A 13,181-nucleotide genomic window follows, 5' to 3' on the forward strand; every position below is an offset into this window, starting at 1 on the left:
TATTTTAAAACACTGAAACTCAAAATCAATTATTGTAAGGTGACATTGGTTTTATGTTGGGAAATATTTTTAAGAAAAATAAAAAACTGAAATATCTTGCTTGCATAAGTATTCAACCCCAACACATTAATATTTGGTAGAGCCACCTTTCGCTGCAATAACAGCTTTAAGTCTTTTGGGGTAAGTATGTACCAGCTTTGCACACAGTGTCGGAGTGATTTTGGCTCATTCTTCTTGGCAGAAGAAAGCCAACAAAAAACACTGCTCACAGAGCCAAATAAACACAAATACCTCCACCAAAGAAGTAACAATTGTCTCTTTTCTTTTGATACTTTCTCCTTCGCTTACTTGCTTGCTTAGTAGCTCGCTCACGCTCCTCCTTCCTGCGCACCCACCCAGGTCAGCAAATGCTGCGGGTTTTTATAGATGTGGTCATCTCCGGATTAGCAAACACTTAATCAATCTGGAGATGACGAGTTTGCACGAGTTTATGGGGGTGGGTTTTTAACATTAACAAACATTCACCCGTTCTAAATCAACACAAACAATACATTTAAATCATACAATAATAACATCATTTGTTGCTGAATGCATGTCAATGCATACCCTGCATTCGTCTGTTTCACCCGCTAGACACAAATTACAGCACCAGCTCAATTGGAGCTCCAACTCTTAGCTAATCAACCTCTATCCCTCAGGGATAAACCACACCCGGAATTGGGGAGATTTCTGGGGAGATAACTATTTTGTTAGGTGAGGAAAGACTTATTTGGGGAAGTTTGACAGGTTATTTACATTCCCAGATGATTCTAGGTTAGGTAGAAGCTGGCTGCAAACACTAATATTAAAAATGATCCCATAAGTTTACAGAAAAGTTCATTTGAAGTTTAAAATGTTATTATTTTTGGTTAGGACATTTCTCATTGTAGTCTCACACTGCAGTTTGTCTATTGATGTAATTTGAAGGAGAGGAAAGTAAATATACCCTTGCATGAGCAATTGATTTCAAAAGAGAACACTTCATTTTACCAATTTATTATCTGCAGTATATACAATACATTTATATCACTTAACAATGAAATTACTGTATTATTGTACACCTTAAACACTGTAAACTAATAATCTTTTTCAATTAAATAAAATATAAACACCAAAACAATTACAATTGTTTCATTTGTATTATATTTGCACACTTGGGGCATTACACTGATTTCACATTTGATGATTGAATTGATTGAATTGACAGATGATATCTTCCAAACTAGTGACCTGTTACACAAATCAACAGTATTGCAATCCCGATACAAAAGTCTGAAATTACACACAATAAATCTTTGTAAAAGATCAAATAAAATAACAAGAATTCAATAAATAGGGCAATAGTGAGATTCACAGTGCTATCAGAATTGAGAGTATATACATTGCATAATCCATGTGAACTGTGCTTTACTTACAATTGAGTATGACTGGCAAATAATCACTAAAATTCTGCACTATATAACAACAACAACAACAACAACAACAACAACAACAACAACAACAACAACAACAACAACAACAATAATAATAATAATACAGTAAAACAAAACACAAATGGCATGAAGATCGTTTCCCCAATCATTTCATATTGTTTTCTTCAAGTGTACGTCATCAAAGGATGTCATGAAGCCCTTCACTCCAGGTGCATGGTGAGGTGGGAGCAGTCCTGCATGTCTTCTATGTTCTCCACAGCATCAATGATGGCCTCCACTCTCTCTCCTGGCAGGACTGCCCCAGCGTTGGCCCGGAACTTTTTCAGCAGACTGTCACGACTCAGTGGCTTCCTCCAGTGTCCATAAAAGGTGTCGCAACGACCCTTCAACACATCGCCAGTTGTGAGGGTCACCAGCACCTCTGCGTACATCTTATTGAAATTGGCAGGGTTGTCCTGGGGGTGCTCGACCTGTACTCTGCTCAGGAGGCTGAGCAGCTCAGGACGGTCCAGGAAGGCTGGGCTGAAGGATTGTACACTGACCTCGCCGTCCAGCAGAGCAGTGCAGGCGTTGAACTGGAAGGAGTGTCGGGCCTGGTGCTCGGATTCAGGGAAGGGCCGGTTGATATATTTGGAGAGGGGGATTCTCAGTAGGATGTTCTGGATCATAGAGGGCTGGAACCCCCCTACGGTGTTGACCAAAAGCTCCCGTGCTGCGCACGCTGCGTCTGCCACCCAGTGCATCCCCAGGTGTGCAGGGAAGCGCTTGAAGGCTATGTCCTGGTCCTCCAGCAGGAAGCGGGGATCCTGTTCCACCGGGGAGGGCAGAGCCTGAGGCAGGTAGTCGTTGTAGAAGGCACTAAAGCCAGCGCAGCCTGGGGTCGAGTCCAGGATCAGTGTGCTGGCCTCCAGGCCCCGGGATGCCAGCAGTGCCGCCTCCAGACCAAGTCGGGCTGCGTTCCCAATATGAAGAGGCTTGGATTGAGTGGCAGCATTGGCCATGGGAGCCCCTGCCAGCGAGGCAGCAATCGCCAAGGCGTTTGAGCACTGCGAGCGATCCAGGGAGAGCAGACGGGAGCAGGCAGCAGCACTACCCAGAGGGCCCACTACAGTCGGGGGATGGAACCTGAAGGGAGAAACACTGGCATGACCATCCTGGTAACTGAGAGAGTATTTTACATTATATATGCTTTTAATGGTTTTAAAATTCTGATTTAAAAACAACCTCGGGTAGACAAATGTTTCTTATCATGCCTTCTAAAAAAGGCATGCTAGGAAAGTGTAATAATTTCCAATAAAAACAACATAATCACTGTGAGGCTAAAAAACCACTGAAAAACAGATTAAGATTTGCTTTCAAATTCAAACACGGTCTCATTCATGCTGGAAGAATATTGGCACACTTCCTTCTTGGCAGCACTACAGTATTGTGCCAAGTTTGTTCGGCAGCAGTCTCCTCACCTGTTGGGGATGTTTTGGGCTTCGTTGGAGAACCTCATGAGCCGACCCTGAATCTCAATGCCCACGTTGAAGGCTAGCAGGAGGTCCATCCCACTGGGCTTGGCGTTGCCAGGTAACATCTGAGCAATAGCGAGCAGGGCAGGAAGGACTGCCCCTGAGGGGTGGGTGGCTGGGTGCCAGGTATCATCGAAATCCATTGAATGGACCTGCAAAGAAGAACGTGCGGGCACAGTAAGCACCTGGTACAGTGTGATCTCCACTGACATTCCTGATTGTGAGGAAGCCTGGCAGTGCCCCATCTTTCTACAAAAGAAACCTCAAGGACATGAATACAAACCTGAGCTTTCACTTTTCAAAAAAAAAACAAAAAAACAACAGGATAAATGGAATGTGTCCTGAATACAGTCACTCCCTGATGGGCAAATATCCAGTATAATGAACAAATTAAATTATTTAAGTATTATATTTAAACAATTAAGGCATTACATTGGTTTTTAATTTTCTGCATTATGAAAATGTTTAGCCTCAGATCTCAGAAGTTTTTCTCCTTTGACTTTCTCATAGAACTACTCCTTAATCATCTGTTAAGTAACCTGTAAAGTGCTCTTGTTTGCTTTTCTCAAACAATTACTTAAAACTTGAGATAAAACAAACGTTTAAACTATTTTATGTTGAAATAATAACACATCATCTCTTACAAGATCTACTGATTTGTGTATGTACTGTATATACTAACATTTTGGAATGCTGTATTTCAAGAGGTGTTTTCACGGAAATTAGTTGCAGGCAGTGTAATGAGGAAATGACCAGCCACAGACATGAGCTGCAGAGCTCGTCAGCTGCTAGAATGTGCTCATTTCATGGACTACATTTTTACAATTTGAAAGGGCTGAGCACTGTGTAAACAAACCTGACATTAAAATATGCCAGCCAACAAATACACTGACTTACCGCAACTCCATTGACAAAGGCTGCCAGACTTGGAGAGAGTCTTGTGTGTCTTCGACCAAAGACTGAACTGATGTAATCTGGAGCATACATTTGCTGCAAAGAGAGTTAATCACAGATCATTATAGGGTCTCAATGTTCTTTTAGATGGAAACAAGCAAGTTAAATTCTTGATTATCATCACCCTGGTTTGACAATGCAAACCTCAACTGGAACGGTGACTGTTCAAAGAAACTTTTCAAAAATGGGGTAAGTACTGAAGGAATGGTTGATATTAAAATTGTACAGCCAGGGCCCACTTCTTTGGCCATCATTTTAGGACCATAGCCCAGTGTAAGACTCAGCTGAAGGATTACCTGGCAGTGCTGCAGAGCCAGCTCAAAGACATGGGAGCTGCTTCCCAGCAGCCCCACCCCGATGCTGTCCAGGATCATCCTCTTACTGCGGTGCAGCACAGTGTCTGACAGCTGGCCTGGGTGCACCAAGTGGATGAACCCTCCAAAACTGCTGGTGATTGTCTCCTCTGGGGCAGGTCTTTCTTGCACTGCAGGACAACAAACAGCAGATCAGTCTCTGCCTGTGCTTCACTTTAGTATTCAGAGCATCAACTCTACAATAATGCACTAAAATAACAACACTTAAAGACAACTGGGTCCATTGAATTGGTGATGGTATGAAATCCTGAAAATTAACGTTATTTACACAGTTTTTTTTTTTTTATTAAATAGCTTTTTAAAAAATGTTTACCTTCAACTGCAGATTTATGTAGAAGTCGCAGGCAGGAAAAGTGCCTTGAGGTTCTCTGAAACTAATTTAAAAAGGGAAAAAAATGAAATAAAATCAATATGATATATGACAGAAAATACTACTACGACTACTATGACTACTAATACTACTACTACTACTACTAATAATAATAATAATAATAATAATAAAATAAAAAATAAAAATGCATACATTTCTAAGAGTTTCAGCGCAATAATTACCTTGAGTGCTGAGAGCATGATGGTGTTCAGTAGATTGCTGTGTACAACAAAGTTCTGTCACTGAGCTGATATTTTGCTGTGGTTCCATCCTCTCTTTATATTCTTTCATACCTGGATGCTGATCGTCCTCCAGGTTCCAAAACCCCTCCTTCTTTTAGTGAAACTATTCAACTAATTGGGGGGATTTTTCTAATTTGACCAGGAAATGGGTTATGTATTGACCAAGAAGTGGTCTGGAATGTTGGGGAATAACCCTCTTTCTGTTCTGGGAGGACACTTACTGAGAACTTGGCACTGGGAGACTCCTCCCCTGCTTGAGAGAGAGGTTCTATAAAAAATAAACTCTCACCTCCTAAAGTTCACACCTTGTTGGCCAGGTACTGTAATACCAATCTTGTTTCATATTTTTACAGTTAGACAAATGCTTGTTTGATTATATAGAAAATATTTAAATGTATTTGTTTAATGTAAATTATGTTATATAGTGTGTGATCATTTTTTGTATTATTAAAAATACCAACTGTATTTTAGTTAACTAGTAGAAATGTAGATTATTATAAAACATATATATCAAATACTGCATGCATTTGGGGCGCCCATCCTCATGAGTGTGTTAATAATTATTATCACATACCATACAGTATATAATAAAGGAAACACAAAGACTGCGCAGAATATTTCCTTTACAAACACTAAAGATAAATAGATCAAAATGGCAAACTTTTTCATAAACCAGTATAATTAATGTATTACGTTTTTACGTGAACAAACAGTTAAGTTTACAAAGTATATATACAGTGTGGGTAATATATTTCATTAAAAAAAAAAAGATATATATCATTATAATCATTTGCATTCATAGAATATCTACATGGTTATCTGACATATGCTTTCATTAGTCACCATACTATATTGAACTATACTGTACTGAACAAGTATGCTTAAGACTTAAATAAAATGCCTCTGTCATAAACTGGCACTGTGGAAAATAGGTTGTGTTTTTGAAAAGACCACTTAGTTCAGTTTACTACTGACACAGATTATATTACCCACAATTTAATAAAAACATGTATTTATTCATTTATTTATTTGTTTGTTTGTTTGTTTATTTATGTAGTTTGTGTATATGTATATACAAATAATGGGGTGGATATCCCTTTTTTTCTCTTAGTACATGGTTATGCAGTTTCATTTGTATGCTTTATGGTGCATTAAGTTGGTACTGGTATTGCTAACTGTTCCTTGGCTGGCAGGCAGACAGATCACTGATAGCTAGATTCAGGAATGTCCTCATGCATGTCGACACTCCTGGGTGTTTTGTTCAAGCCTTTTCTTCTTTTTCAATAGCATTGTGTATCAGTCATGCTTGTTTAAGGAAGTAGTTTGACTCTGATTTTGCGATCAGCTGTTCAGTGTTTACCATATAAATCAGTCAGATGTGCATATGAACTCCAAATCACTTTAAAGGAAAAGCAGACAATAAACATTTTGGTGTATCCATTTAAATTGTTTATCTGGGCAGTACCAGATATCTAAATGGAACAACATTACTGAAATGCCAGTTTCTCGGGTTTGTTGTTGCTGAAAGATGCTGAGCTCCAGTCGAGCTGACAGGCTGTGATTGGCTGATTTGGCAGTTGTGGGTACAGACTGGTTGCTTTCATCGCTACAAAGTATTGATTGGCTGTTTGTGGTGGATAATACAATAAATGTGTACCAATTGTGTCTTTGTTTGGTATTTGCTGTCCAATAGAACTAAGCTTTCATTACGGCAAGTCAAAATGAAAAGCCGGCTCTTGCACTGATTGATTTTAAGTTTGATTCACAGTTGATGCTGTGACGTTCCAGTGGGCACCGTCTCATAGAAGCCTGCTAGAGTTGGCTGAGTGTACTCAATTGTTTTCTAATTTGACAGAGTTTTGACGTTAAGAAGATGGCGAGTGCAGATGAATTTGCGGCCATGTTCTATGGAGAGCCGGGGGTCCTGGGCCTCCTGGCCAATGGAATCAGTGCTTTCCTCGTTCTTCTGCAGAACTTCAACGGAGCACAGACTGGTGTACCATCCCAGGGAGTGGAGCACATTCTGGCTGGTAAAAACACAATCTATCTGTGTCTTAGGCAAAAAAGGATTCCATGTTCTCTAAACACCAATTCATCCTGTACTGATTTCTTCTATGATATTTAAGATGTTTCTTAATATTGTATTACTCTTATATGCTTCAATACAGTCTTACAGACCATGGGTGTAAGGCTGAGGTGCAGCAAATAAAGTTGGTATTCTATTAGAAAAACAATATGAACATACAGTGACCCTGTATGCTAATTTTTTAAAAAAGAAAAGAAAGATCTTCAGCACAACAATAGTTGGACCTGTAATAGCACAGCTGATAATTACTTTGAAGTTTGTTTGTTAGGTGACCTTGCTGGACTCTGACTTCTACCTATCTACATTTCACAGGTGTTCAACTGATTCTGATTGGGGGGGTAACTCAGCTGTTGGCTGGGCTCCTATCCTTCCGGAAGTATGATCACTTAAGTGGGACAGCCTTCATCGCATTTGCTGCTCTCTGGGGCAGTTATGGGTCTACCCGTATAGTCCTGGGTGCCTTTCCACCCTCTATTAACAGCACCAACATCACTGACCAGCTATATCCAGCCAACAGCACTTTTCCAAATACAGAATTGGCTACTCCACCAATCGGTCAGTCTGCTATAGCAGGGTTAATCGCTTACATTTCCATCTCATTTATCCTGTCCTTCTGCTCTGCCACTGTAAACTACATCATGCCTTTTGTCTTTGGGGCCATCACCTTGACGCTGATCTTTGAGGCAGTGGGGCTTGTCGGGGGGTGGGCTCTAGTGGTCTCCGGGGTCCTGGAGCTGGTGATCCTCATGTGTGGGCTTTATGGAGCGGCAGCCTTGCTCCTGAAAGGTGTCACGCAACGTTACATCCTCAAGGGCTTTGGGACCCCCCTTTTTGACGTGCTGCTCCTGGGGACGGCCAATAACAGCAACTCCCAAAAAATAGGGGAAGAAAAGAAGAAGAACACCCAATATGCTGAACCCATGGCACTGGGCTACCTGTGCGACACAATCTCTCCTTTCATCTTTGCCTTCTTCTGCTTTGGCTACCTACCTTCCTTCTTTGTGGGCACTATTTGGGTCACTATCAACGCTTTCTCCCAGCTTTTCTCCAGTTACTATGCCTACCTCCGAAAAGACGTCTACCACACAACCAAGTTTTGTCTGCACAGCACCTACTGGCTGGTGAAATCATGGGAGGAGTTTGTGCTGTCAGTTCTCATCGACAGAGAGGGAGCGGTCAGCGGGCGAGAAAGGATGGTTGGTGACTGGTTCTTCCTAGCGACCGCCATTGTTCTCTGCTTGATGTCACTCAACATGGATGTGCTAGAGGTGGCCCATAACTTGCTATTCCTCCTGCTCACGGTATCCACAATCTCCCAGATCCCACTGGGGGGCTACTACATCTTCTTTGGGGTGATCTGCAGCTTGTTCACAGCCCTGTCTCTCTACGGTACCTTTGCCCGACTCATCAATTCCATAGGGGAGAAGACCTTGATCCCTGTTGGGGTGCAGCCACTATCCACAGAGAAGCTCCAGGATGTCCTGGGACTCATCAAACGGTGCTGGGTGAAACCCCAAGACCTCCCTCGCAGCACCGTTACACAGCTACCTGATGCCCTTTTCTACGTGACCAATGGCATAGCTGCCCTCTCTGCCATCCACAGCCAGGACGTGCACCCCACCTTCCTCCATCTCACCATGCCCTGGGTACTGATCCCTGGAGCAATCATCCAGGTTTACGTGAGCCGACTGGGCATCCAGAAGGGAAGGCGCTTTGGGCCCATTATCCCATCCTGCTATGCTGCCATCTGGGCTACCTGGACCTGGTATCGGTTTGCAGGTATGTTTTAATAAGGGGAAAAGGCAATGCCAGTTGTCTTTTTAAGTAAATTCACATGATAACTTTACAGTGATCGACCAATTTGTTATAATAAACCCCTGTAGTAGGCAACAGTCATGTCAGTGGAAGTGCAACCTGTTTTAATTAAATAAAGTGGTTGAGGAAGTATATAGGTGTTGAAAGTAATAAATAAAAGATGTGTGTCCCTGTTGTAAAAAAGAGTAGCTCTGTTTGACTGCACACATGATATAAGGATTCTAGAACAAGCTAAACACTTTCTATTTGTGAAATCCCCCTGAGGATGTCCATGACTGTCCTGCACCTAATTCATGATTTTCTTAGTTGGGAATGTCTTGCTTTTAAAATTAGTAAAATAATGTCTTTATTTTGTAGGTGTGTTACTTGGCATTTCTACTGATTTTGCTGGTGGATTCACAGCTGGGGCTGTAGCATTCTTGGTACTTAATGGCTTCCTAATGCTTATAGGTAAGTAATTTTAATGGAATTGGATCTTCGTCTAACATTTAGGGGTTTGTTTAGTTGGAGTGAAAAGTGTCAGAGTAAATGGATGGAAAATATTAATGTGTGTTGCTGTGTGTTTTCCTCTCTTTCTCAAGGTGCCTATGTAAATGTTGTGCTGCTGTTGCTGACTCTTGTCATGGAGGTGATTGTGGTGTGTTTCCTGCTCTCCACACTGGGCAGACTGCCTTACCAACTGGAAAGTAAGAGTCTCCCCTTCTCCTTCCCCAAAGTCAAACCTGGAGCAAAGATTAACAGCAACTTGTTATTTAAACAATTTGAATTAGGAAGGTAGACATCTATCACCCGAACACCACACATAATGGCTAATAATTTATCCTTAATGAAAACATATTCTGTGTTTGGATTGGCAATCAAACAGGTTAAGTTCTTGACTAAATGTTTTCCTTAGACTAGAGTATTCATCTTTGGCTTTTGATTGAACTGAACTCAACAGATCCTAGAATTTTGGTTCACCCACAGTTCACGCATGGCAATCTCTCCTGTTTCTCCCCAATGTTACCATTGTTGGGTCTGTTTTGTTACACACATGCACTACCTCTATGGAGCCTGCCTGTAGACTCCAGTACATTTTCTTTCCAAGGATGGTGATAAAACTAAGTTGGTTTTCCATTACAGTTGCGATGCTGGCCATCTTCTCTTTGATCTGTTTGTATGGTACTCTGGCCTCCCTTGCAAATTCCATCTTCAGAAAGGAGCTGCTGCCTCTCGGGCCCCCATTGCTGAAGGTAAAGTTGTCATCCAGCTATATCGGAATTAGTTTTAAAATAATGTTTTTTTTTCAAAATAATAAAGATTTTTAATAGATCCTTAAACTAAGGTATGTCCACGAAGCCTTTGAATTCCCAGTGGTCATTACAAAAGTGCTGAAGTGGATTGTTGTAGATTTGAGCATGCTTTTAAATGCACTCTTTCTTATAGGCTACACAGGAAAAAGCTGACAAAACTCCCCCTCCTCCTCCTTGTTCCATCGCCACCTCAAGAAAGACCAGTGGGCTGCTGAGCATCTCAAAACTCCTGGATGCTGGTGGGGTCTGTGGTATTCCCACTGATACTGTGTACGCATTGGCAGCATCCTGCAAACACCCACAGGCTATAGAGAAGATCTACAATATCAAGGTATGGACTGGCGTATTTATGTGTTTGTTTGTCTGTGCTGTACAAAATAAGCACTCAAGAGTTCTTTTGCATGGAGGCAGGAGTAGAGTCACTTTCCAGAGCCATGCTCTCAGCTCACACTTCTGTCCCTCTTTCAGGATCGCCCACAGGAGAAGCCCATCTGTATCTGCATCTCCAACTTGGAGCAGCTGTGAACTGCCAAGCCCCCCTTCAGCCCCCTGCTCTGGGAGTTCATGAGGAACGTCTACCCAGGAGGCATCAGCTGCATTGTCAAGAAGGGCGAGTGGCTCAATAGGCTAGGTGAGTTCAGACAGGCTCTTCCATCTAAAGGAAATGATCCCTGCCACCGTACAGGCAGTTAGGTCAGCTACCGTTTGTATGTATATAGGATTTTACACAGTACATTTTTGTTATTTAGTTGTATTACTGATATTACTGGCAAATGGAAAAAAAAACTTAAGTGTAATATGAACTATTTAAACACCTGTTAATTTAATGAAAGTACTTTAAAACTCCTGTTGAAAGTTTAGTTGTATGTTTCTAGTTTTGTAACATTAATAGATGTTTTTGTCCTTCCAAAAATTGGAATGTATAATTTAGAGAAAAAAGCGAGGTCTGTGTTTCAAATCCTGGCAGTCATCACTGCATTGGTCTAATAGTTTATGGGTGTTATGGCAATTTCTGTGTAAAACCACAGGTGACTTCACTCTCCCTTTTATAGCACTGCTACATCTGTTGACTCTTTTACTCATATGGAAGGCTATCATTTGTTTCCTTTAAGAAAATCCAAAAACCTGTGTGAGTTTAGTTTGTAAGAGAGGCTCTGTCCAAAGACCCACGCTCACAGCCTTCTCTTGGTTCTGGTTTAGGAGTCGGGGCAGCCTATGACAGAGTGGGGACTAAAGAAAGCATCATGATCAGAGTCCCTGACCACACAGTGACCGCCCATCTGTGCAATATGACTGGACCACTGGCCATCACTTCAGCCAATCCAAGTGGAGAGCCTGATAGCACACACCATGACATGGTGATAACGTAAGTATTTGTGCTGTATGCTAATGACCAGGTGACAGCCACAACAGCAGCCGTTAAGGAAGATTCATTTCTATTCTAATTGTTAGATACTATATTCATGGCAGTGTGAGGTTGGTCCTAATTATTGAGCGTCTACTGGGTACTAATGGGAAAAAAGTGTTGTATCATGGATACATAATATTGCATGTTAGAATAATATTTACCTGCATTAAAGAACCTACTGGGCTAGTGTAGGAAAGCTAATATTTTGTAGTCACTGTTATAAATGCTATAATTTCCTTTTTGTTTCCCACAGGCGTCTCGGGCACAAAATCAGTGGGGTTCTGTGTGACGGAGAATCAAATGAAGCGGTCGGTTCCACTGTGGTCAACTGTTTGAAGATAGATGAAGGTATTTCCTTGATATTTTTCCTGTTCCCTTTTGTTTAAGGCAGCCTGGACTGAGAGCTTTTTTTACTGAACACTGTTACTCAGTTTTATTTTCTCTTTCAGGTACAATCACTATTATACGAGAAGGCTGTTTTCCTGCTGCCCAAGTTAGACACATTTTTGAAAAAGTCAAAAATTCCATGGAGTAAAGACAAGGAACACTCACTACAAATAACATTAACGTAGTGAATCACCTCTCAGGATGTGAGAAGTGTACTAGCTGGTGAAAATGTGAGCAGTGATCTTCAATTATGATGTAGTGACATCACTAGGATAATAAATTATTATTATAGTATTTATAATTATAAAAACTGTGCCATTTAATTTATTCTTAAACTTGTTTCTGTGAAGACTGGCAACATTTACTCCTGAAATGAAGATTTCAAATTTTACAGTCCACATTTGTGAATAATGCATATATTAATAAAGTTAATAAACATTTTGTGTGTGCATATATTTAAAACACTTTGATGGTAAATTATAATACAATTTGTGTATGCTATGTACTTTATGTAATTATATTTGTTATAGGTTTGTATTTATAAACTAATAAAACAAATCAAATAATTTGGTGAATCTTACCCCTGAATGCTATTTGCTATGATTGTCTCAAAATCCTGGATATAAAAGAACTGGTCAAGCAATTAAATGCATAGTATAGGCATTAGAAAAACATGGTTGTTAAAAGTGTTAAAAAGTGTTAAAAATTATATTTGTCGGGGTGACATTTCTGTTTTGTATCTGCTGTGAATTTCCTTCCTTAAACATGTACTGTTTTATTTCATAAGACATTTTTAATACTGTGTATATATGTATATAGATATTTTTTTTTCTATTCTTATAAAGTATACTATGTCTAGGAAGAAGTGACTGGATTTTGAATCTGTAATTAATCCTTGTTAAAACTGTATAAACTGTTCAATGTCTTATAATTACAACATTTATTCTGTGATTGTCCTTATCAATGACCATCAATAAAGTATAATTAAGACTCAAATGACTAATACTTGAAACTTAACAAGATTACATTTATTTAATTTCCAAAGCACAACTTACATGTATTAAACTTCCATTACATTTAGTTGCAGCATCCAACAGCAGATTTAAGATAATGGCCAGGTTACCTGTTTTCTGCTGGGAGGTGATGGTATATGATTCCTTCACATGGTGGATAGGAGATCTGGAGATGTTGGATTCATCTTGGGATGTCTCACTACCCTTATATCTATACTGAAAACATGTTTAAAAATAAGATGAGGCCCCTTAAC

The 13,181-nt window shown here is 40.4% G+C and overlaps 3 protein-coding genes across 3 annotated transcripts; 2 read left to right on the top strand and 1 right to left on the bottom strand.

Moving 5' to 3' along the window:
- Window positions 1-1,019: 1,019 nt before the first annotated feature.
- LOC117412295 (cis-aconitate decarboxylase-like) lies at window positions 1,020-4,999 on the bottom strand. Its single transcript, XM_034020530.3, has 6 exons — window positions 4,867-4,999; window positions 4,628-4,688; window positions 4,237-4,424; window positions 3,884-3,976; window positions 2,933-3,138; window positions 1,020-2,597 (listed from the first exon to the last, which is right to left on the bottom strand). The coding sequence occupies exons 1-6, from the start codon at window positions 4,882-4,884 to the stop codon at window positions 1,673-1,675; spliced, it is 1,491 nt and encodes a 496-aa protein (XP_033876421.1). The 5' UTR covers window positions 4,885-4,999; the 3' UTR covers window positions 1,020-1,672.
- Window positions 5,000-5,233: 234 nt separating this feature from the next.
- Window positions 5,234-10,644, top strand: LOC131730571 (uncharacterized). The gene is made up of 8 exons (XM_059020720.1): window positions 5,234-5,243; window positions 6,782-6,956; window positions 7,325-8,791; window positions 9,185-9,277; window positions 9,409-9,513; window positions 9,950-10,059; window positions 10,253-10,450; window positions 10,588-10,644. Exons 2-8 carry the CDS (start codon window positions 6,800-6,802, stop codon window positions 10,642-10,644), a joined length of 2,187 nt encoding a protein of 728 aa, XP_058876703.1. The 5' UTR covers window positions 5,234-5,243; window positions 6,782-6,799.
- Window positions 10,645-12,910, top strand: LOC131730572 (putative threonylcarbamoyl-AMP synthase). Its single transcript, XM_059020721.1, has 4 exons — window positions 10,645-10,750; window positions 11,320-11,485; window positions 11,781-11,875; window positions 11,977-12,910. The coding sequence occupies exons 1-4, from the start codon at window positions 10,684-10,686 to the stop codon at window positions 12,060-12,062; spliced, it is 414 nt and encodes a 137-aa protein (XP_058876704.1). The 5' UTR covers window positions 10,645-10,683; the 3' UTR covers window positions 12,063-12,910.
- Window positions 12,911-13,181: the final 271 nt, after the last annotated feature.

This window comes from Acipenser ruthenus, unplaced genomic scaffold (genome assembly GCF_902713425.1).
Source record: "Acipenser ruthenus unplaced genomic scaffold, fAciRut3.2 maternal haplotype, whole genome shotgun sequence".
Classification (NCBI taxonomy): domain Eukaryota; kingdom Metazoa; phylum Chordata; class Actinopteri; order Acipenseriformes; family Acipenseridae; genus Acipenser; species Acipenser ruthenus.

What these genes read in the sequence shown, in the direction of transcription:
- LOC131730572 (XM_059020721.1), top strand. Translation starts at nt 10,684, where the DNA reads ATGAGGAACGTCTACCCAGGAGGCATCAGCTGCATTGTCAAGAAGGGC. An exon ending in CGAGTGGCTCAATAGGCTAG is followed by an intron (nt 10,751 to 11,319) that starts GTGAGTTCAGAC and finishes GTTCTGGTTTAG; the next exon opens with GAGTCGGGGCAGCCTATGAC. An exon ending in CACCATGACATGGTGATAAC is followed by an intron (nt 11,486 to 11,780) that starts GTAAGTATTTGT and finishes TGTTTCCCACAG; the next exon opens with GCGTCTCGGGCACAAAATCA.
- LOC117412295 (XM_034020530.3), bottom strand. An exon ending in ACATAAATCTGCAGTTGAAG is followed by an intron (nt 4,425 to 4,627) that starts GTAAACATTTTT and finishes GTTGTCCTGCAG; the next exon opens with TGCAAGAAAGACCTGCCCCA. An exon ending in CCTTTGTCAATGGAGTTGCG is followed by an intron (nt 3,139 to 3,883) that starts GTAAGTCAGTGT and finishes TCTTCTTTGCAG; the next exon opens with GTCCATTCAATGGATTTCGA.
- LOC131730571 (XM_059020720.1), top strand. Translation starts at nt 6,800, where the DNA reads ATGGCGAGTGCAGATGAATTTGCGGCCATGTTCTATGGAGAGCCGGGG. An exon ending in ACTGCCTTACCAACTGGAAA is followed by an intron (nt 9,514 to 9,949) that starts GTAAGAGTCTCC and finishes TTTCCATTACAG; the next exon opens with TTGCGATGCTGGCCATCTTC. An exon ending in AGAAGATCTACAATATCAAG is followed by an intron (nt 10,451 to 10,587) that starts GTATGGACTGGC and finishes TCCCTCTTTCAG; the next exon opens with GATCGCCCACAGGAGAAGCC.